Source organism: Chionomys nivalis, chromosome 8, assembly GCF_950005125.1.
Source record: "Chionomys nivalis chromosome 8, mChiNiv1.1, whole genome shotgun sequence".
Classification (NCBI taxonomy): domain Eukaryota; kingdom Metazoa; phylum Chordata; class Mammalia; order Rodentia; family Cricetidae; genus Chionomys; species Chionomys nivalis.
Window position 1 is genome coordinate 59,588,987 of NC_080093.1, and position 24,845 is coordinate 59,613,831.

Below are 24,845 nucleotides of genomic sequence, written 5' to 3' on the forward strand. Positions count from 1 at the left end.
GACAGCACCTTACTGTGTAAACCAAGCCAGCCTTGAACTCACAGGAGACTACCTGTCTCTGCCTCTGCCTCTGTCTCTGCCTCTGAGGTCCCAGGATTGAAGACGCGCACCACCACGCCTGGTTTGGTTTTCTGGTTTATACTACGCCTATGTCACTCTCGCTGAGTCACACTAACACGTGCAGTGTAAGTGCTGCAGCGGGGGGTGTGATGGTCAAGAGTGTGACAACAGAGACTATGCAGTGCTCTCCCATTGGATAGTTCAAAGGACTGCTCTCATTTTGCATTCAATCCACTCTTCTAGCATTTAGAGTAGGAAGGCGGACTTTGAAAAGTGCTCCGTTATCCAGAAGCATCCCCACAAAGGAGCCGCTGTGCGGGCTCCTGGATCCTCAGTTCCTGTTGCCTTTCCAGGAGTACCAGGGTCATGTCCCATCTGGTTTTTGAAAGGGCTCATCTTGTCAGCACAGAAGCTATGCTTTTGAATCTCATTTCTGGCAAATTGCTAAGTCTTAACCCCCTCCTCCCTCTGGACTCTTCATTCATTAAGGTCATTTGGGCCCATCACTTCCAATAAAGGAAGTATCCATACCAACACAGAAGTGACCCTTCCTCCTCAGGGAGGGCAGCTGGACATTCTGAGGCCTGTCCCAACTTTGTCCCATCATTGAGGCAGCAGGATCATGACTTTTATTTTAATTCGTGCCTTGTCTGAAGAAGTGTCTGCTCAGCTCAGCCCCAGATTCAGCCGTGCTCCGACGAGGCCGCTGTTCACTTGATCTGCTTCAATTACTGTTAAGTAATGGGGTCTTCGTGTCTACTTGGGATTTTAATTTTGTTTATATAGTGAAGTGTCTTTTTAGTTTGGTGGTAAATCTTCATCTGCCTTCACGAAAGCTGACAGATCTCTCCGGAAGGGAGCAGAGAGAATAAAGTGCTCAGCTCTAGCAGGGCCAGCGTTGGTGCCCCAGCGGCAGCTGGTGTCCTAAGGCTCAAGGCAGGCTTTGGCAACTGGACTGTTGGCCACACGAGCCTGTGGACCAGTGTCACTTGTGATGAGTTGTTCATAAACAATAGAGAGTCATTTAATCCAGTCTGATGACTGAGGGTCGCCACATACATCATGGCCTCACGCCCCAGAGGATACCCGCCCACCGTGGTATCAGAGTAGGCTTTTCCTTTTCTCCTGCACCAGGAATCAAGGACCTGGACCACCACCTGAGTCACCTAAAGAATGTTGGCTCATCACTGTGGGGGTTCACAAGTCTGCTGCCTTTCTGTAGCTGAAGCTTTGCCACACACAAGCTGTTGTACCCTGACTTTTGCTGGTGAAATCTAAGTTCTAGTTCACATTTCTAGTAAGTCCAGTTACTGAAAGAAGACCAAGGGACATGCTATTGCTGCTGAGTATGCTACTAACATAGAAATGAAAACGTGTATGCAGATAGCGTGAGGAATAGTAATGGTCCCACACTAGCCCAGAGTACTGAGAGCTGCCAGCAACCTGATCTTAAAGACACAGTGTATTAACTTTCTGTTGCTGTGATTACATACCATGGCCAAAGAAACTTAAGGAAAAGAAGGGGCTTTTTAGCTTATAGTTCTAGAGGAATAGGGTCCATCATGGTAGAGAGGCATGGCAGCAAGTGGCAAGAGCAGGAAGCAAAGAACTTGTATCTTGAGTGGCGGGCATGAAGCAGAGGGTGAACAGGAAGTGATTGAGTCTTTAAACTTTCAAAGCTTGAACCCAGTGACATACTCCCAGCAAGGCCAGACCTCCTACCTTTCCAGACAGCACCACCAACGGGGGACCAAGTACTCAGATGTCGGAATCTATGGGGACATCCTCGTTCCAGCCATCACACACTGTGTATCTTTCTCGGTGTAAAAATTGAGCAGGTCCCAAAACAACCAGAGATTCGGGCCTTGATCTTGTCCTCTTAAAGCTTTTGTCAAACAATGCAGAAGGCTTGCAAAATCCTGGAGGAAATAGACATAGCAGAGTAAGAGTTGAAAATAGTTTGTTAGGTTAGACTATGACATGGAGGTGGGAGATGGCAAAGCGCTTGCCTTGCAAACGTGACGAACTGATCTCAGTTCCCGGAACTCTCATGAAAAATCTGGGGGTGGTGGCATGTGCTTGTAGTCCTAGTGTTGGGAATGCAGAGATAGTCCCAGAGCTTCCTCAAGCTAGGCGAATGGATAAGCTCCAAGCCAATTGAGAGACCCTATCTCAAAAAAATAAAGTGAAGAGTGTTTCTGAGAAATAGTACCCAGAGTTGGCCCTCCGCAGACATGTACATATGTCTTTATGGATACTCCCAGGTGCATATACACAAAAATAAATAAAAAGTAGAAGACAAAATGGAAATCGAATTTAATGAGTATGTGTTAGAAAGCCTATAGTTAAATTAAAAAAGGAAGAGAATGACGATGAGACTTAAGACCAGCAGTAGGAGTTGTTTTGTGTGGAAACATGGAGAAGGCACACTTGGCTTGGGCCTGCTGTGTGGTGTAGTCACTGACAGTGTCTTCTGTAGAAACATAATGGCCAAACCACAGCGTGTGGGCTCTGCTCCTTCTCCTTCCGTGGTTGTATGGTAGTGAAAGTATTTTGTGGGGTTTGTTTTAAATGGAACACAGACCATTTAGAACGTGATCCAGAGTGGAAAGACGCCAAGGAATAGTCTCAGACCAGAGCAAGAGAGTGCAGAGATGCTTGCTTGGAATTATCCAAGGATAACCTTGGAACATTGAGAGGATGGTGATGACCAACAGGAGGGGCTGTGCCCATTTCAGGTTGGTCAGAAAGGAAAATTTGGATTTGATGGCTTGCAATTACGGAAGACAATTTGGGTGAAGTCAGTGTTTCTAGACTCATGGATGTATGCCACTGGCAACATGCTCCCGGGATGGTTTTCATTAGAAAACCCTTTTGCAGCTGGGTCTGGTGGCACACACATGCACTCCCAATGTTCTAGGAGACTGAGATGGGAGGGTCATTATTTGAGCCAGCCTAATTGTGCTACTCATTGAACCCCCTCCCCCCCCACCACAGGTTCTAGCATCTTTTGACGAAGCTCGTCTAGTTGTCTCTACCTCCCTAGTGCTGGGATTAAAGGTCTGTGGCTCCTGAGTGCTGGGAACACCTTTGTGTGAGTTCTGTTTCTCTTTTTAGACAGATTCAACCTCCTGTAGCCCAGAGTGGCCTTGAGTCCTGGGATTAAAGGTGTGTGCCACTACTCCCTGCTCTAGTGGCTTAGCTCTGCACTCCGATCTTCAGGCAAGCTTTATTAAAACACAGATAAAATATCACTATAGGAGCCTACAAAGAGGGCTGCTCCTGTGAATTGCACTCAGACTTCCACATGTGTGCCATGGTATTTGCACTCCTCAAAATAGAAAAATAAATGTAAATAAGTGTAAATAACACTTTTATAAAAAAAACATTTAGGCTTCTCTTGTGTTTTCTCTGCTCCTTCCTGAATAGCATTTAGAAACCAAAATGGTAGTGTTGGGCACGGTGAATATTGAGCTCCTTGCTCTTGGATGCTGTAAACCATCTGGGGCGCATCCATGCATACACTCACCTGTGTGTCTCCTGCCTCCATGTCATACTGTAGACATGCATGCTCACTCATCTGTGTTTCCTTACCTCCATGTCATACTGTAGACATACATGCTCACTCATCTGTGTGTCTCCTTACCTCCATGTCATACTGTAGACATGCATGCACACTCATTTTTATGTCTTGGTACCTTCACGTCAGACCCATGAGAAGCTAGGAGTGGGCAGCAGTCGTTCCAGTACCAGAGATGTGTCTTTGGGTAGCTGGGGTGGGGGCGGTTAGAGGTAGAACTTCTGGGACCCTATAGCTTCACCATATTTTCTCACCTCTTCCTTCCAGCATCATAGGAGATGCTTGTTGTCTATAGGGCCATGTCACATTTGAAAAGTTGTTCCAGGCTGATGAATGACAGATGATTTCTTGATATTAGCTTCATTTGCATTTTTCTAAATATGAATATATTAGTAACTGTTCTTATTGCTGTGTTCACAGGAAGCAGGGGTGAATCCTGGTGCTCAGCCCACTTTTCCCTTTTCCCTTTTTCTTCAGTCCAGGACCGCAGCTCTTAGAATGGTATCACCCCCTCAGCTAATCCTCTCTGGGAATACCATCACAGACACCTCCAAAGACACGCCCACTAATGCCCCAGGCATTTTGTCATCTAATAAGCTTGACAGAGAAGTCGCTGAAATGGGTGTATTTAACTGAGCACTCTGTCACAACTGCTGTGTGATGGCTTCTCAACAGCATCTGTCTTTTGTTCATGGGGGTGATGCCACTAATTTTTGGTTTTTCTTGGCTTTTGGATTTTTGCAATATGCCTCCTCTAATGCAAGCTAAACCGGCCTTGACTCCTGACCCTCCTGCCTCTACCTCCCAGCAGCTGGGATTGCAGGTATACACCACTATGCATGAGCAGCTTGCTCCTCAGCTTTTACGAGTTTCATATATGAGGGTCATGAGCCTTTGTAGCACATACTCCAGATATTTTCTTCTTCTTCTTTTTTTTTTTTTCAGGTATCTTTAACTTCTTGGAAGTTAAAGACTTCCTTTAGTCTTTTTTTTCCTTCAGAGCTACTAATTTTTATTTTGTGTGTGGGTGGTTTGCCTACATGTCTCTGTGGTGCCTGTAGAGGTCACAAGAGTGCATTGGATCCACTGGAACTGAAGTTACAGAAGCAAGCCCAGGTCCTCTGGAAGAGCAGACAGTGGTCTAAACTGCTGAGCCATCTCCCCATCCCTTGTTTTAAGTTTTTGAGACAGGGTCTTACTCTGTAGCACAGGCTGTACTCTGAGTTGAACTCCGGTTGATCCTCCTGCCTTGGCCTCCTACTGCTGGGCTGACAGGACTTTGTTACCTAACTGTAGGCTTGTTTTGCTTTGTTCTAAAGATCTTCTTGTTTATATGTAGTCAGATGCGTCAGTGTTGCTTTTTATGTCTTCTGGTTTGAGTTTCAGTTAGAAAACATTTCCCTTTCCTGTGGTTATGGAGCTAGTCACTCGGGTGTTTTTTATGTTTGCTATTTTCCTTGCCTGTATGTATGTATGTATGTATGTACACCCTGTGCTTATCTGATACAGAGGTCAGAAGAGGGTGTAGGATCCCCTGGAGCTGCAGATGGTGGTGAACTGCCTTGTGGGTGCTAGGAATTGAACTTGGTTCCTCTGGAAGAGCAGCCAGTGCTCTTAGCCAATAATCTCTCTGGCCCCATTGATTTATTTTTAAATATGACATCAAAGCCAGGTGTAGTAGTTACTTTTAATCCCATCGCTTGGGAGGCAGAGGCTGGTAGTTCTAAGTGAGTTGGAGGCCAGTCTGATCTATATGGTGAGTTCCAGGACAGCAAGATGTACATAGTGAGACCCTATCTTTAAAAAAACCAAAACCAAAAAGAGAGAGAGAAGAAGGAGATAAAGGCTTTGTTAGTTTTTTTTTTCTTTTTCCAATTAGCTACCCAGTTATCCAGATAACTTACATTGTAATCAGGTGTGCTGGCATTTATCTATAGCCCATCACTTAGAGGCTAAAGCAGGAGGATTGCTCTGAGTTTATGCCGGCAGAGGATGCATAGCAAAATCTTGTCTTTAAGATGAAGGCAGTGGCTTGACAGCTGGCTCAGTGGTTAAGGCCCTTGTTCTTGCAGAGGACCCAGATTCAGTTCCTGTCACCCATCTTAACTCTAGTTTCAGGGGATTTGAAGCCCTCTTTGAACTCTCCAGGCACGAGGGACACAAATGGTGCACATACATGCAGAAAAAAACCCACTCATATGCATAAAATAAATGAATTTTTGAAGAGCCCATTTATAACCCAGTGATTTGGGTGACAACTTTCCATATAATTTGGAGAGTTTTCTGGAATTTGAACTCTGTGGAATTGGTCTATTTGCTTTTGTTTTTGAAATGCACGTATAGTTGCTAGATTTATTTATTCCTCTTTGGGGCATGAGTGAAAACAGAGGCAGATAAAGAGAATTTTTCCCCGCCCCCCAGGGAAAGCATTTGAGAACAATTGAAAGGACATAAGGCTTTCTGATACATAGATTAGAATTTAAGGAGAGATAAACATTGCTTTGTTCTCCAAGTTTGCAGAAAGCTAGAATTAGTGTGCTTTCCCGGTGTGCTGGCAAGGGGTTGCATGCTCGAAGTAGAAGGGCTGGAGAGCCGTGGGGCGGGACCACATACATCACCGTGGGTCTACTGTGTCCTGCTGGACAGGTCAATGTGGACTCATGGTTGAAAGGCAACTCTGGGCCATCACTAATCAGTTGAATGAAATGGTGGGGATTCCACAGCTGTCCTTTAGGGGATAAGTCTAGAAAGGCCAGCCGTTCTAGGTTGAGGGTCCACAAAGGCTGGAAACAGATTCACGTAATATGCCAGCCTCCGTTTGTTTCCTGTGCTGTGTGTTGTGCAACGAAGTGATTTAAGAAGAGTTTTTATATGGGGAGAATTATGTTTACTTGTAAAACATTTTCATAATTTGGGACATTTCAAATCCAGAAACATGACCAGAGGTTATGCTAGGCCATTTAAAATACTCTTAAATACCCTCTTTAGCCTCTAGCTGGCTAGGTTTACAGTACCAAAAATGAATCCTCTCCTATTGAGTGGGACTCAGTCTAATTAAACAGCTGTTGGTTACCCTGAAGACAGTAGTGCCCCTGTTGGTAATTTCTTACCAAGGCTGTCATTGTTTACTTGCCAATTTTTGCACAAGTCCCCACTCACTATCATTATACAGTCATGGTGTGCTTTAGTGCCCAGAGTGTTTTCCTTCCCCAGTGTTCTTCCGACCTTTTTATCCCCCATGTGCTCTTTAGTAGCTATTCATGTTACTCATGAAATATCAATAGCTTGTTAGTATTTTTGCTAGGATTAAGTAGAATTTTCAAATTAACTTAGGGAGAACTCTTGTCTTTGTAGTCTCAAATCATCTTATCTAAGAATAGGAGACCTTTAGAATTAGTTCTTCTGTAGTTTGTGCCCTGAAGAGTGTTCTGAGCTGGCACGGGGCACTTATGTGTATCCTTAGTACTACTGGGGCAGAGGCAGGGAGATCAGTTCAAAGCCATCCTTGGCTACATAGCAAGTCCAGGGCTAGCCACGCAAGACTTTATTTTTTGAAAAAACAAGCATCCTTCTCCCACTGCAAAAAAAGCATGTTAAGTTCTTTGAGCCAGCAGGTGTGGTGGTGTGTGCCTCTAACCTTCCTCTCAGCAGCTCCCGGCTGCCTGTGCTGCCACCATCAGGGGTCTCTGGGCAGCTGCAAGCGTGCGGTGCACCAGAACTCACACAGGCACATCAATAAAACGTCGATTAACACAAAAAGGAAAACACAACACATTTGCTTCCTATTTTAGTTTAGTGTTCTTTGTTTGTTTTTGATTTGTCCTGAATGATGTTTACATTTCAAACTAGTTTGAGTCTCTCTGGAGATAATCGTGTTACTATTTCCTCGTGAAAACTAACACGGATGGTGGTCATGAATTTCCTGGTGTTGAGCCTGTCTTTCTATTCTGCAGATGTTGTCCTGGTCATAGTATGATTTCCTTAATATGATGGGAGAGGCCATGTCTCTTCTTGTTTTGCCTTTTTATTTATTTATTTATTTATTAAAGATTTCTGCCTTCTCCCCGCCACCACCTCCCATTTCCCTCCCCCTCCCCCATCAAGTCCCCCTGCCTCATCATCCCTAAGAGTAATCCAGGTTCCCTGCCCTGTGGGAAGTCCAAGGACCACCCTCCTCCATCCAGGTCTAGTAAGGTGAGCATCCAAACTGCCTAGGCTCCCACAAAGCCAGTATGTGCAGTAGGATCAAAACCCCATTGCCATTGTACTTGAGTTCTCAGTAGTCCTCACTGTCCATTATGTTCAGCAAGTCCGGTTTTATCCCATGCTTTTTCAGACCCAGGCCAGCTGGCCTTGGTGAGTTCCTGATAGAACATCCCCATTGTCTCAGTGTGTGGGGGCACCCCTCGCGGTCCTGAGTTCCTTGCTCGTGCTCTGTCTCCTGCTCTTGTTTTGACTTTTTGCCTTGGTACTTGATGGTTAGTGTTGTTTGTCAATTTGACAGGATGTGGAATCAGACAAACCTTCAGGCACACTTATGAGGGTTTTCTGGATTAGGTTAGTTTCTGGAAATGCCCATGGTAAATCTAGTACTTAATCCCAGGTACCCATGGAGAAATGTCTCCTCGTTGAATAAACCCACTATGTTTCAACAAACCCGACTCTCTGATGGGACTATTGGCAGTTAATGGTGGCTGTAGGAGTTGGGGGTGAGGTTTTGCTTTTGTCCCACTGACAAGTAGTCTATGCACCAGTAAATAACTTCCCATGCGCATGCAAACAACCCTAAATAAATCAAGTGAAAATGTGCACACATACACCCTCAAAGGCCTGGAAACTGGCGGGAGACTTCATGGAGAGAAGAAGGGTTTTGGTGGGAGAAGTGGTAGAAGGATGAGAGCTGGTGCTCCAGACAGCAACGCTGGAGGGGTGGCGCTATCAAAGCCCTTTAACTCCAGGCATGTAACTAGAGCATTTGGAGATTGCCCTTCTGGGTTTCTGTCTTGCTTTTGACTAGGGCCATATTCCCCCCTTTTGGAGTGGTAATGTCTATTCTGTGCCCTTGTATGCTGAAAGTATCTCATTTGCTTTTTAATATTACAGGGGGTTACAGTTAGGAGCTTGTCTTTAGCCTCAAAAGAGACATTGGACTTTTAAACAGGGATGGGAATGAAAGCCTTTGGGAACTTTTGAAGTTGCACTAAATGCGTTTTGCATTATAATATGACCACAGGCTTATGGGGGCCAAGAAGAGGAATGTGATAGTTAAAATGAGAAGTGCTCCCTGGAGGCTCCTAAGTGTGAATACCTGGTCCTCAGCTGGTAGAACTTCTTGGGAAGGATTGGAAAGAATGGCCTTGTTGTAGGAGATGTGTCCCTGGGGACAGGCTTTGAGAATTTAAAGACACATCATTTTAAGGTTTATGCTTGTGGTAAACAATGTGGAATCTGGGTATGATGGCGCATGTCTTTAATTCTAGCACTTAGGAGGCAGAAGCAGGTGGATCTCTGTGAGTTTGACATTAGACCCCACACTGTCTTGAAAAATAAAGTGTACTCCAAGTTTCTGGCTCACACCATCATCCTTTTTGCCTCTCACCCCCTGGAATTGTAAGCCCAAATAAAGTCTTCTGGTTTTTTTTGTTTTTTGGGTTCTTTTGAGACAGGGTTTCTCTGTAGCTTTGGAACCTGTCGTGGAACTAGCTCTTGTAGACCAGGCTGACCTTGAAGACACAGTGATCCACTTTCCTCTGTCCCCCAAGTGCTGGGATTAAAGGTGTGTGCCACCACTGCCTGGCCCCAAATAAAGTCTTCTGTGAGTTGCTTTGGTCCGTGGTGTTTTATCACAGAAAAAAAAAATAATTGATACAGATGGTGATGATTAAAACACACTATATACTTGAAACTTTCAATGAATAAATAAATTTTAAGAGCAAATTAGGAATTATTAAATAAATGATACCCTAGATAACAAATACAGGTGGGGAAAGTCTGCCTTGGCAAGGACATTGATTTACAACTGAGTGTAGATGCAGTTGGAGACATGCAATTAGAGCCATGCAGCTGGAGCCATGCAGTTGGAGCCATGCAGTTAGAGCCATGCAGTTAGAGCCATGCAGCTGGAGCCATGCAGCTGGAGCCATGCAGTTAGAGCCATGCAGCTGGAGCCATGCAGTTGGAGCCATGCAGCTGGAGCCATGCAGTTGCAGCCATGCAGCTGGAGCCATGCAGTTGGAGCCATGCAGCTGGAGCCATGCAATTAGAGCCATGCAGCTGGAGCCATGCAGCAAATGTTTCCTGGCTTGGCAGGTGTCCAGAAGCAGGCCCATCTGGGTGGCCACCAGAGGGACATGCTGGCCCTGGGCTGAGGGAAGATTGGTGAGTGTTTACAGAATTCCTCCTGACTCTTGTCCAGGACAGGATGGCTCTAGGAATGTGCCTTGGAGCATTAGGACATTACTTTCTTCTGAAGTATTGAAGGACTATTTTCGTAATTAACCTTCTTTAGCTCATGTGGATGTAGAAGCCAAATGTTAACTTTCCCCTATTACCTGGTTACAGGCTGTGTGTGCAGACTCTGAGATCAATAAAAGTAATTTGTTCTTCCATGCCAGTAAGAGAATTATTCACAAGTGAGCCATGCATACTGTGTTAAGAAAGAATGCAACTCGATGCTAAGGAAGATGTGTTGAAGCATATAAGTAGTTCCTTGAACAGAATTTATAGGTTTGGTACATTTTCAATAAACCAGCCACAATAGTTTATTACAGGAATTTCAGCCAAAATTGTTTAAAATGACTATTTTAAATCTATCAAGCCGGGTAACTACAGGCAGCACTTGAACTAACAAGGTTAAGGTAAGTGATGGCTGTTAGTTCTGAAAGTCATCCCCACGCGTTCTATCAGACTTTCCCACTCCACAGGGGTCTATGTCGGGAGCCGAAGTTTTCTGAAAATAAATTCAGGCAGAGTGTTGTATGTTTTCTGAGGTCATCTGAAGTGAAATTTTGTGTTTCAGAAACGGGCATGCAGGAGGTCAGAAGCTGGTGGCCATGAGTACAGCAGTCACATGGTAAGCACCTGTGCCCTGCTGTCCTGGAGCACAGACGACCAGGAGCCATGGCCACGAGGCCCGCCTGCACCGCGACCAGAGTGTGGCCAGGAGAGGCCGAGCTCAGTGGTATGTGCTTCCTCTTTCCACCAAACCCACTGCGAGCCCATAGAATTCGTTTAATAAAACCGTGGTTTCCCTGTGCTGATGCACGTATGTCTGTGGTTCATTTAATAGAGTCTGCAGAACGGCGGAAGGAGCTCAGCCCAGCCTTGCCTGAGATGTATTGCGGGGGAGTCTGTAAGTGTGATCTCACTGAGACAGAAATACTAGAGTTCTTCAGCATCAGATCTGTAGAACAGTTAATAAAATCTGCAATCATATATGTAAGGAATGAGATACATGAATAAAACTGAAGGCTGATTTGAACTTTCTTTTTTAGCATTCTGTTGAAGTAAAAAAATATTCCAGCTTCAAATTTAGAACTAGAAATCACAAAGAGATGTAAAATCCCCACTACAAAGCAGTATTTGTGTGTGTGTGCGCACACATGTGCATGTGTGGCCTTGAAAAGAAGTTGACCCTCTACTTGTCTAAAGGACAGACCTTGAAGGTCGTCTTAGGGAAGAAGCATGGCCTTATTTAAATTATCTCAACACGAGTCAGCATTGGGTTTTCCTCATGTGTTTAAACTTTTCTAGTGTGATTCCATAAACTTTACATAAATTGTAGATTTCTAAAGGAAACAGTGCTCACACCATCAGTTCAAAATAAAGGGAGGCCAAAGACCGCCAGTCAATTTTCAGCCTCCCGCTGTAGGGCGGAATATCATAAAGCATATATTAGCATAATAATGCCTTTGTTATTAATTTTGAACTTACTCTAAGAACAAGTTAATATGTTTTTGATAACCTCTATAATTCTTGGGTTTTTTTATTTTAAATTTGAACTCTCAATATTGTAATAAAATAGACCTGTATTTAAATTCCACATAGAAACCAGGCAGATGAGCATGTGCCTGAGTCTGAGTGTCGGAGATTGCCCCCCAAAGATCCTCAGAGAAGTGAATTGCTGTTCCTGATGAGCAAAAGATTGAGTCCGTAACTTACACACATCTTCAGCTGACACAGGACTGGCTGCTGGGTTCTGCAGTGGCAGACACTGACTGTCTTAGACAGACCTGATGCTCTGGCAGCTGCCATCCGCACCAACCTGAGTAGCTGAAGTCATCAGACCCATACAAAAGCCAACGTCAGTGTCGTACCTCCTCCAGGGGAGTGTGCTTTGCTACTCTCTGTTCTCGGTGTGCAAAGCGTCACTGTCGGATGTGTGCTGTATTTCTGAATAGTGCTCACATTCAAAATGCCGTCATCTGAGTACAGTGTATTTAGGTTGATTCCCATGACTGCCAGATATACCCGAGGATACAGCTAAGTCATACTTTTTGAGAACTGTGGCCCCATTGTAGTCAAATAACCTCTCTGGTTGTGACTGACTGGTTCTTTCATGCCCCAACCCCTTATCCTTGGGATATAGCTTTCAACTCCTCCTGTCTATTGGAGGCGCATTTGGAAGTAGCGTGAATTCCTTACACTTTGAGAGGTTGTGTTCTGGCACGAGTGGCTTAAAGGGAGAAAAAAAAGAATTAGCTCAAGCGCCTGATTGGATCATTTTGGCTAATATTCTGTTTGAACAACAGTACCTGTTTGCTTAGGGTTTTCCCTTCCTTTGTAATTCCCCAAGCTTGCCTCCTTTAGTTTCATAGGAAATGAATCTATGAGCAGAAAACCTACATTGATATGTAAATATCATTTTTTTGGTTAATGCTCAATATTCTTTTCATCTAAATTTCAGAAACTGACTTTAAAAAATCAGTTTCCCTTTATTTGTAGTTATTCTCAATAAAATTTTACCCAGGCTTGGGCGGTTTAATATTTACACCCACTATTTCTAAAAGTCTTATGTAAATAAAGATTGAAATGTGAATTTGAAAAGTCACACCTCTTGATATTTGAACAGACTATGCTGCGTATATCTTCTTTTCCTAATAATACGGCTAGTTTCTCTCCTAAGCTTTTAAAATAATAAGACACTTACTATTTTTATATTCTAAAACATCAAAAGGTTCAGTGTTAAATAAAAAGCAAATAGTATTTTTAGAGATGCAGGATCCCAGGGAGCACTACTTAGCAGCAAATCACTGACGGGCAGCGACTGCAAACTTCAGAGGACTTTATTACACTCAGGCTTCTTCAGAGCCGCTGCCCACATGCACCGGAGGGCTTTCCTGCCAGCTCACTCCCAGCCTGACTCCAATGACTCCCCTGCCTCTGAGGGCTGCAGAGTCTATGTCAGTGTGGTTCATGTGCAATCCTTAACAGCAGCCCCATCTGGGTGTGCCTCTCAGCTTGACTGGTGGCTTTTCCCCACAGCTGCTGTGTGAACTGAGCCTCTTGTATGTTTCTGACTGTAGTCTTCTGATCTCACTGATGCTTCCTGCTCTGAATCCTAGGCAGAGCTGTCTCTGTGGAGCATGAGTTCCTTGCTCTTCAACTGGCTTTTATTTGTTTATTTGCATGTGTATGTATTTATATGTATGTTGTGTACTTGCATGAGTATGGGCATACATATGTATGTGTGTGTGTGTGTGTGTGTGTGTGTGTGTGTGTGTGTGTAGTAAACCCAAACTTGACACTGAGTGTTTTCCTTGGTAATTTTTCACTTATTTAGTGAGGCAAGGTCTCCCCTCTGAAACTGGAGCTCACTAATTCTGGCTAGTCTAGCTATCCATCTTGCCCCAGGGATCCCCTATCTCTACCTCTCAAGTACAAGGATAACCAGTGGGCTACCATGACTGCTCGTCTTTTCCATGGATTCTGGGGATTGGAACTGAAGTCCTCATGCATACATGCTAGTGCTTTATCTGTCACGCTGTCTCCCAGTCTTCTGTCATGTTAGTCACTGAGTTGTTCTCATGAATGCATGAACCTTTTCTCAGTATGTCCCCAGTCTCACTCTGTACATTTGCACTCCAGTCCTTCCATCTGTTCTATTCTAGTTCATTCTTATAGTGGTTTCCAGCTCAGTAGTGCTGGCATGGGTCCTCTCTTTTCTCTGCTTGCCATAGTCTTATTATATAGCATGAGCTGGCCTTGACCTTATCTGTTAGCCTGGACTGACCTCAGCCTCTGAGTGCTAGGATTATAGACCTGAACAATTGCTGACAATTTCCCTATTATAATCGTCACAGTTCACCTTGTGTCATATCTATCTATCTATCTATCTATCTATCTATCTATCTATCTATCTATCTATCATCTATCTATCTATCTGTCATTGCTCCAGACCATCCTCTCTCAGCCTCCCTCTTATCAGCTGCTCTCAGGACTGGCATGAGTGTGGGAATAGTGTGCTTCTGTGGCGCACAGGTGCCTGACCCACAGCTGTCAGGCGCCTGCCTTCCCTGCTCCGCACTGCCCTCTCTTGCACACCCAGACAGAATGGTTGAGGTCCGTTAGCAGCAGATTCCCTTTCGTTCCACAAATGGCCTTATGCTGGCCTGTCGTTGAACAGCTGACTTTTCTGTAGTCAGCTTGTCCATGGGAATGCTCTTTGTTGACTGAGACCAATTAAGTGAGCCATAATGAGGCTGCAGGAGCTACAGAATAAAGAGAAGAGGATCTGTGAAGGGTTAGGGATTATAATGTAGATCATGAAGGATGTGGGTTATAAGGCAGGTCTGTGAAGGGTGGGAGATTATAAGCAAGGTCCATGAAATGTGGGGAGCAGAGGAAGCCCTCTCATTAACCCTCAGAGTTCTAAGGGAGCCCTGAGTGAATGTGTTATTGCCATGGGCACAGGAATGTCAAGGATCCTAGAGCCTTAGACCCATGGAGAAAATGATAACGTCTTCTCCCTGGGAGTGAGACTCAGAGGAAAGATGGCAAAACCTTCTCATTTGGTCCATGTGTGGATGCTGATAGTGTGTGCAGAAAATGTCCTAGCCTTTTCAGCCCAGATATTTAGAGCCTGAACACTGCTCCCCTACAGTGACGACTTTGCTGAGTTCAGGAGCCTGCAGCTTCTGAGCAAGTGGCTGCTGATACTTGGTCACCAGCGTCGATTCTGGAAGGGAACACACACAGGCTAGAACAGTGGTAAAAACCAAGAAAGTTATCAGGTAGTTTTGTTGTTGTGCCTCTGGTTCACGATGCCCAGTGTGAAAGGACACTTGGATGATTTAACATTCGAAAAATGAAAAAAAAAAAGTGCTCATTTCATTCCCCTAATAGATCTAGGTCGTGTTTATAGTAATTTCAGAGCTGTATGTGGTAGCTCATTCCTTTACTCCTTAGTGCTAGGTAGGCTGAGCCAGGAGGATGGTGGTGAATTAGAGATCATGGCCACATAGGAGTTCCAGGCCAGCCAGAACAATATAGCAAGACTCTGGCTTAAACACACACACACACACACACACACACACACACACACACACACCAAATAACCAAAACGAAACTGATAACTTATTTAGCAAGCCACGATCAGAGTTTATCCTGCTAGAAGCTGAACACTGTACTTCATGGAATTGTTTCCATTGTTGAGGAGGCGGACAAGGACTCTTGCTGTGCCTGTTCTTGCTCAGTGTACTAGAGTTTCCAGCCGGTATAGTAAGACAAGAACAAAGAAACAGTGAGTAGAAGAATTGGGAAGGAAAAACAGAAACATTTGCATTGTTGTTGTTTTCAGATTATATACATAATCTGTCTACATAAAATATCCAAGAAAGCCTGCAGATAAACTACTAAGCAAGATGGCGGAGTAGACGAATATGCAAAACCATAGAGTCATATTCACTAACAGTAATTTAGAAAAAGAAGCCCCATCCATGTTCTTAATTGTGCAGGTGGTTACTGTCATCATCCTTTGTGGATGCCAGTATTTCAATAGGCATCCTGCAGGGGATTGTCTATGTTTGCTTGTCTAAGAATGTCTTAATTCCTAAGTCAGTTTCGAAAGTTGTTTTGCTGGAACTAGAATTCTTGATGGATAGATTCTGTCCCTGAGGAAGCACTAGGAAGGCGTCCGGCAGTGAGTACAGCTGGAAACCCCTGGGCATGGGTCCATTTCTATCCCAATTCTAGAAGCAAATAAGAACATGAGGCCCTTGAGATGGTTCAACAGGTAAAGGAGCCAGCTGTCAGTTCTGATGACCTGAGTTCATCTCAAGACCCACATAAATGTATGGAGAGAACCAGCTCCCCAAAGCTGTCCTCAGACTTCCACATACACATCATGGCTTGCACATATGTGCACATACATACATACAAAATAAATATCCTTCAAAACTATCTTTCTTACTTGCTTAGTGAGAATAGACTGGAATTTTGGTTTATTTTTCGCTGTTGCTTTAGCTTCTTTCTCTATGTAAGTCTTACCAAGAGAAATAGGCTGTAGCAGGGTTTCTTTGGGGCCACTGGCCAGCCCAAATCATGACGCGACAACTGAATATTAGTTATGAATGCTCATCCTTATCTTGTGCTTGTCCCGCTAGCTCTTATAACTTAACCCGTTTCTGTTCATCTACATTTTGCCTCGGGGCTTTTTACCTTTCAGTCTGTGGGTCCCACTTTCACTTCTTCCTCCACGTCTGGCTTGCGGGTGACCGACTGGCCCTAGATGTCTCCCCTTTCTCCCACATTCTCTCCCTCTCCTCTCTTGAACCTGGATTCCTCCTCCTACTTACTCTCTTTGCCTGCCATCCCTGCCTTTCTCTCTACTGCCTATTGGCCGTTGAGGTTTTCATTAGCCCAGTCACTGGCCTTAGGCAGGCAAAGCAACGCATCTTTACCTAGTTTGACAAATGCAGCGTAACAAATAGAACGCACCCTTACGTAGTTAAAGTAACAGTCCACAGCAGCAGGCTTCCTGTTTCTTTGTGGTAAGACGCACTGCCAAGACACAGCAAACCCTGCTTAAAGCCCTTGACTTCACCAAAGCTAGGACCCAGGGAGCAGAGCATCCCTATCAGACATGCCCCTGGTGTTATGTGTATGTCATTTGTGAGTCCCAGAATCTCAGGGCTTCAGCCCCTCCCCACCCTAGACTGTCCCTGTGCAGATCAGGCCATGTGACCTGAAAGACACTGACAAGCTGGGACAAATGTGGAAACTCAGGAGGCAAAACTGGACATGGTGACACCTACCTGTAATTGTAGCGCTTGGAGTTTAGAGGCAGAAGGGCCAGGAGTTTGAGGACGGCCTTGGCTACATGTGGAGCTGGAGGCCAGAATAATTTATATGAAACCCTGTTTCAATAAACAACAGTATTTAAAAGAGGGAAAAAGAAATCAGGAGTGAGCTCATAAGTGGAGATTAGGGATAGCGTGAGGGAAGTCTGAATGGACAGTTCTGAAGACTGCGGGTCACTGCGCTCACATTGATGACCTGTCTTGGTCCCTGAGTCTATGCATTCTGCCTGCAGCCTGTCTTCAGTGTGTACAGGACCGTGGGAACACGGCCTGTATGTTCTATAATCTCGTTTATTCTCATATGATTGTCTATGATCCTGGATGTTCTTATAGGATATTCTTTATGGTCTTGTATGTGTTTGTATAATCTTAGATGTTCTCCTATGATCTTATATGTTTTTTATATGACATTCTTCCATGTTATATGATTTCATGTTTGTGTATGTTTTTATATATTCACCTATGATCTTGCATGTGCTTATATGATGCTCTTGTGTGTTCTTATATGTTCTTTTATGATCATATATGATGTTCTATGAGCTTATTCTGTGCTGTTATTGTTTGTTTTTTATGATCCTGTATATCCTATGATGTTCTTTAGATGTTTTTCTATGATATTGTATGTTATTGTTTGTGCTTATGATTATCTTCTATGATGATGTATGTACTTATATTCTTCAATGACCTTGTTTTCATCTTTGTTTATATGATCTTCTATAATTTTGCATGTTATATGTTTGCATATATTCTTTATGTCACGTTCTCATATGTTTTCATATGTCCTCACACATGCTATTACATGTTCTTGAGTGAACTCTCTATCTTTTCCCATCATGATTTATAATGTCCTCATGACCTCAATGAGCTTGACCTTCTAGACAGATCATCCAGTCTTGCCTGTGTGCCACATGCACACCAGGCTCGTGTTTCTGGTTCTAGAACATTCTGACCTCAACATTGTTCTCACTGCCTGGGATGTCTTCTGCATCCTAAGGTAGACACATGTGCAGTCCTGACTTTCATAGCACTTTGTTCTCATGGCCCGGGTGAGCCATGAGCCATTGGTATAAAATGGGTCCCTGGCCACCTCCCAGTCTTCTCCAAGCAATGTCTGAGTCTTTCCCATTGGCAGCACTTGCTTTCTGGAGGATGGAGAAAAGCCTTGACTGAATTGTCATCCCCTCATTTCCTGACCACCAACATTCTGGGACCTCAGCTCCTCGGGGAACCCATTAGTGTCTTGGTGTGGACCTTATAGGCAGGGATGCCCACCCCTCCTTAGCCTGTGCCCAGAAAGCACACTACTGTGTGTCAGTGCCCATAGCCAAGTGTGACAGAGACTCTTGGATGTTGAGGGGAACTCTCGCTGCACAGCAGTATGGCACATGCCCACTGTCGTCCTCAACCATCTCATTCTCCCAACTACTTTTGTGGGGATATGGAAAGAGGCCTGCTCCAGGAGGGTGTGTGAGGGACCCTGATAGGGACCATTGTGATCCTGGGCTACTTCCAGATGTCCACATGAGGATCAAGCCACACTCCTGTGGCTTTGAATCCCGATTCAGTATTTTGACAGTGCATTTTAAAATTTTATTTTATGGGTAACTGAATGATATTTCATCCTTTTTCTCCAAGTAATAAAGAATGTAACATTTGTTAAGAATATTCTATATGACTAGGCAGCTTTAGAAATATTTTACCTTAATTACAGTGCAGTACATGTTAATACATCTGTAAGTTGTGCCTTAGAAGTCATGACAAGTACAAACCAGTACCAGTGTCCCTCCCTGCATTCCCAGTGCTTGAGAGGTAGCACATAAGAGCTAGCCTAGTGTGTATGTCTCTCTCTCTCTCTCTCTCTCTCTCTCTCTCTCTCTCTCTCTCTCCCTCTCCCCCTCTCCTATTGGTATATTTATTATTATCTTATTTTTGGGACAGGATCTCACTCTTAAACCCAGACTGGCCTGGGACTTATTATGTGGCCTATGCTGGCAGTGTGCCTGTCATAGCTTTACATGTGCTGGCAGGCGTGTGCTGTCTCACCTGTCTTAGCCCAGTTATTATAAATGGTGTCCTCTGTGTTGGTGACTACGTAGCTGAAGCCTGTTAATGAGTATAGGGTGAATCGATACTCACAGTATCTTCTCTCACCATTGCAGGGCCATTTTAACCATACCGCGAATCATTAGAAGATGCAAACAGGAAGAAGGAAGATTCCAGTTGTGTTTGAACCCTCATGCAACAGCCAGTGCAGATCCCTTCCAGCTGACCTGGGTGTCCAACTGATGACCAGGGCAAATCCCTTCCAGCTGACCTGGATGTCCACCTGACGACCAGGGCAAATCCCTTCCAGCTGACCTGGGTGTCCACCTGATGACCAGGGCAAATTCCTTCCAGCTGACCTGGGAGCCCGCCTGTTCAGATGACAGCCAGAGCTTCCTACAGGGGTTGTTTGCCTCTTAGGCAATCCCACTCCCTCTGCAGAAGGCCGGAACATCCAGAGTGTGGTGGCTCGTTGCAGCCTTTTTTCTAATGTGTTCTGCTGAAGAGGAAATCATCTAGAAGTCAACCAATTCCATATCAAGATGCCCAGGGGTTTTGGAGTCTTGTAACTCATGTAATCATAAGGCACAGCTGGAGATCTCGCTGCCTTTGGACTTTGGGGCTGTTCTGGACATAACCGGGGCTGTTTTTAATTAAAAAACTTATTTTTATATTTAAATGCTCTATAATCTTGAAGTGAATTTTGCTAATTGTTAATACCCATCAAGCCATGTAATTCTCCAACTTTAGTTATGAGGGACAGAACCCCATTGATATTAAAATGGAATTGTGGACAGCTGTTGGGTTTCAGTGTGTTTTGTAACTCTGGACACTAGCCTTGTTTTCCCTGGATCAGGATGCTTCATGAGCCGTCCTGTTCGCTGGGTCCTAAAGAAATGGCTAGAAGCTGGAGGCGCCGCAGCCCTTCTGCTGTGTGTCCGTTATGTTCTTTACAAGGCTTGTGCTCCCTGTTAGGAACACATGGAAGAGCCCAGTCCGTGCTAACCCTGGCGTGTGGTCATGTGAGGCCCACACTGCAGAACGAGAACAGGGGAAGCCAAGCTCCTGGAACTAGTGTGGCGCTGTTTGTGAGGGAGATGCTCCGACATGGCAGGAATGGCCTTTAGCCCTGGGGCGATGCCAGACTGCTCATGGCTGGGCTTGGAGATGACAGCCAAGACTGTGAGAGACAGGTTGTGGTGTGTGGCCTCAAAATGTCAGGGTTTTGTTGTAGTTTGTCTTGTTTTTGAAGAGCTTTAGTTTCCTCAAAAAAATGATGTTAATTTTTATGAACAAATGTAAAACTCCTAAGTTCCCACTTTCCTTGCACCTGTGAACCCTAACCCTAACTCCTGGAAAGGGATGGCCTTGTCTTTGTGCCAGGTGTTCTGGTGCTTGAGAATCACACGGTTTCCCCAAGCATTTCCGTGAACCCAGCAGACCCTCTGACATCTTCCTCCCCGTGAGAAACATCCCTACTCCATGTTAGAGTTCAGAGGACTCTGATTCTGTCTTTTGACTACTGAAAATGTCATGAGTGACCTTAAAGAACCACCTTAAATTTTTTTAAATTACATTTAGTGTATCTGGTATGTGTGTGTATGGTATGTGTATGTATGTGTGATGGTGTGTGGTGTGTATATGTGTGGTGCATGTGGTGGTGTGTGATGTGTGTGTGGTGTGTAGTGTGGTGTATGTGTGTGGTATGTGCATGTGTGTATGCATGGTATGTGTGGAGTGTGGTGTGTGTAGTAATGTGTGTGTGTAGTGTGGTGTATGTGTGATGGTATGTAGTATGTGTTTGTGTGTGTGGTATATGCATATGTGTGTGGTGTGTAGTGTGGTGGTGTGTGTAGTATATGTGGTATAATGTGTGTGTATGTGTGTGGTATGTATGTATTGTGTATGTGTAATGTATGTCGTGGTGTGTGTATGTGTGGTGGTATGTGATATGTGTGTGTGGTATGTGCATTTGTGTGTGGTATGTAGTTTGGTGTGATGTGGTGTGGGTGTATTGGTATGCATATGTGTGTGTGGTATATGGTGTGATGTGTGTGGTGGTGTATGTGTTGTGTATGTGTGGTGGTGTATGGTGTGATGTGTGTAGTGTGTGTGCGTGTGTGTGGTGGTGTGTGATATGTGTGTGTGTGTCGTGTGTGTCCGGAGTATTTGTGGAAGTCAGTGCAGGAGCCAGTTTTCTCCTGTCCTGTGGGACCTGGAGATCAAACTCAGGTCAGGCTTGGCAGCAAGCACCTTTCTCCATGAGCCCTCTCTCTAGCCTACGGAAGTCTTAGAGCCTTTTTCTCCTCATCTGTGTTGTGGTGGTGGCACACGGGATTTTCCACCAGCATTGAAGAGAATGCACTGAGAGGGCCTGAGGAGTCAGTCTCCTGTGACAGCCGTTGCCCCTGCCGCACAGCCAGTCCAGGTCCAGAGCAGGCCTTTTCTGCTGAGAAAGCCAAGGCCAGAGAAGCTTACAAAGGAAAGAGAGCTGGGGGTGAGGTGAGGCTGTCTAGCTTGTGGAACAAGAAGTTTCATCTCAGCTGCCTGGAGTTCTCAGACTGTTTAGAGCATGAACACCGTGTGATGGAACTGGGTGGCACACGTGCTTTCTTGGCATCTTGCCACGGGGTCTCTGAAGTCTGTCTTGATGCTTCCCCCATTGACAGCTTATTGTTCCAGGAGGAATCTGCCTGTGCCTGTGACGTCCTTGGGAGAGTAGTGTAACTGGCTATGGATCTTGCGGCTAACCCTGCCACTTACAGATGAGTTCCCACCTTGAGGCCCCTTGCTCAGCTCTGTCGTCCTCCCTCTTCATGACTATGACTGCTGATTCTTGGACCTAGCTTCTCCCCTATACACCACAGAGCTGGGAAGGTATAGGGACAGGGAGCATTTGGGTAACATCTTGTTTTAAATGGTCTTTGTATGGTTATAAAAAATACATGTTCATTGTAGAAGAATGGGATAACAAGCCCACCCAATTGGCGATTGCTGTCAGTGGTCTGAAGCAGCTCTTTTTGGTCCTAACAAAATGCTACCCGTTAAGTGTTCTTCATATTATCAGATTGTGTGTGTGTATGGGAAGAAGATAATCTTATACACGGGACAAAACTATACATTCAAAATGTATAGTGGCTAGCTCTATCTCTCTTCTTCTTTTTTTACAATTACTTCTTATACTAAGGCTGCATTTGTTTTTAGATTTATTTATTTATTATGTATACAACATTCCTTCCATGTATGCCTGCATGCCAGAAGAGGATACCAGATTTCATTATTGATGGTTGTGAGCCACCATGTGGTTGCTGGGAATTGAACTCAGGACCTCTGGAAGAGCAGTCAGTGCTCTTAAACTCTAAGTCATCTCTCCAGCCCTCTATCTCTCTTCTTTAAAAAGTTAAATGACTCAGCCATGTGGTGGTGGTGCATCTCTTTAATTCCAGCACTTGGATGGCAGAGGAAGGTGAATCTCTTAGTTTGAGGCCAGCCTGGTCTGTATATAGAACAAATAAGACACCCAGGACAGCCAGGGCTACACAGAAAAACCCTGTCTCAAAAACCGTAAAAACAAACAAGTTTATATGAATATCCAGTCAAAATCAGCACAGTGTCTCTCTTGAGATGTTATTGACATAGATTCCAAGTTAGATGACATGACTGTCTGTTACTTATTGTCTTGAAATGTCCTCAGGAAATCTTTCAAATGAAGAGGTAAAGGCGGGAATAGAAGAAATATTTCAAACTTTGTTCTCTGTGCTTGTGGCTTGACATCTCTGGTCCTCCTCTGGCAACTCAGAAGCCTCCTCTACCTCCAAAGCCTCCCTGACCTCTGCCACCGAATCCGCCCCTTTCTCCCATTAAAACCACCTTTACCAGTAGGCTTGGCCCACTACAAGGTAACTTTGTTTCCATCAATCTCACCATCTCCTATGGCTTCCTTGGCAACTTTGGTATCTTCTTCACTGTTGAAGTCTATAAACCCAAACCCTTTGGGAGACCCAGTCTCCTGACCAATGACTATTCTTGCGCGAATAGAGCTCTCAAACGATTCTCTTAAGATCTCTCCAGTGCTTTCCTCCAACAGTCCTTTCACGGAGTTTTGGATGGCTGACTTTGGATCCTTGTGATTCCAGCCTGATCATTCTGCCCCCAGTCTCCATTTTCTTCAGGAGTTTAAAGCTTTAGCATCTTCAAATGAAGCAAATTCTATAAATGCATGCCCTTTAGATATGCCATTTGGATTCTGGGGCACACTGATAAAAGTTGCTTTCTCAAATACTTCCTAGAGTGGTTCCTCTGTCGTGCTGTAGGAAGGTTAAATCCAAAGTTTTGTTTCACTCCAAGTGCTTTTCTTTCCAGCTCTCTCTTGCCTTTGTTCTCTCTCCAGTGTAGGAGAGTGAAACAGATCGCCCATCAGCCTCTGCCCGCTGCTTTGATTCAGGTTCTCTCTGCATCAGCTTCTGCGTTGAACTTGGGAGTGATCCCTTTACTTGTCCCACCCTTGCTGACCAATCATCTCCATGGCGTCTTCCAACACTTCATCCTCAGTGATACTGAAAGATGGGTTTTTGACTAAAAGTGTTCGTGCAACTCGAGCTTTCTTAGTGTCTCTTTTTGTTTTTCTAGTTTAATTTTATTGCCAAACTTTAAAAAAAAAAAACAGTGAGCTCCAAGGTCTTTTCTGAGTCTTTAGCAGACTTAAAATCCATGTAACTGAATTTCCTATTTGTACCAGTTCTGGCATCTATAACAGCAAGGTCAGTTTTAGCAAAAAGTCTACTGGTGGCAACTTTTCATTCAGCTGCAGGTTTGCTGGGATTAAAGTTTCAGCGAACAGGTTGAAAAATTGGTTCCCAGCCTTCCACTTTCTGTTTCTTCAGGAGCTTCTTTCTGTTTGGTCATTTCCTTTTCTTTTCTGTTTTCCAGTTGCTGCCTTCACAGGCTCCTGTCTTCCTCCTCCTCTTCATCATCATCTTCATCCTCCTGGTCACACTCTTGGCTTTCACGGAAACAGCTTTCGCAGGAGCTCTCTCTCCCCTTTGGCCAGTGTGATCTCCATAGCATCGTCTTCAGAATGACCTGTCTCCTCATCATTCTCTTCATCATCCTCACCTGCATCCTCCCTCCTCTGCTGCTTTCCCTGGTTTCACACTGCTCTCACAACTGGCTGCTCAGACGAATCCTCTTTGTCACCATCCATCGTCTCATTGTTGTCATCGTCACCGTCCTTACCCTCATCACTGTCGTCCTTTTTGGCACTCTTACGGTTCTAGAGTGACAGCTCCCCCCCCCCGCCTTTTGTTTTTTTTTGGTTTTTTGAGACAGGGTTTCTCTGTGGTTTTGGAGCCTGTCCTGGAACTAGCTCTTGTAGACCAGGCTGGTCTCGAACTCACAGAGATCCACCTGCCTCTGCCTCCCAAGCGCTGGGAGAGCTTCCCTTTTTTAAACAAGGTTTGCTACCGATGCTTTTGCTTGTGTGGCAATTCTAACCTTTTTTTTGTTTGTGAAACTACTAGTTTTGTTGGAGCTGGGGCAGCCTTCCTGCCTTTGCTTCTGAGGGGTGACAGCCTCTTCTCCACTGCCACCATCTCCACCATCTCCATCATCTCCATCATCTCCACCATCTCCATCATCTCCATCATCATCATCATCTCCACCATCTCCATCATCATCATCATCTCCACCATCTCCACCATCTCAATCATCATCATCATCTCCACCATCTCCACCATCTCCACCACCATCATCATCTCCATCACCTCCACCATCTCCATCATCTCCACCATCTCCATCATCTCCATCATCATCATCTCCACCATCTCCATCACCTCCATCATCTCCATCATCATCATCATCATCAT

At 44.7% G+C, this 24,845-nt stretch overlaps 1 protein-coding gene and 1 pseudogene across 1 annotated transcript in view; one reads left to right on the plus strand and one right to left on the minus strand.

The window, feature by feature from the left end:
• C8H10orf143 (chromosome 8 C10orf143 homolog) overlaps positions 1-19,770 on the plus strand; it is a 35,796-nt gene extending 16,026 nt beyond the window's left edge. Inside the window, exons 2-4 of the mRNA XM_057779408.1 lie at positions 10,659-10,820; positions 10,929-10,991; positions 19,098-19,770. Coding sequence (XP_057635391.1) covers positions 10,659-10,820; positions 10,929-10,991; positions 19,098-19,127 — 255 coding nt within the window. The 3' untranslated portion in view covers positions 19,128-19,770. The remainder of the gene's footprint in view (positions 1-10,658; positions 10,821-10,928; positions 10,992-19,097) is intronic.
• A 3,006-nt stretch (positions 19,771-22,776) lies between these two features.
• Positions 22,777-24,845, minus strand: part of LOC130879893 (nucleolin-like) — a 46,525-nt pseudogene continuing 44,456 nt past the window's right edge.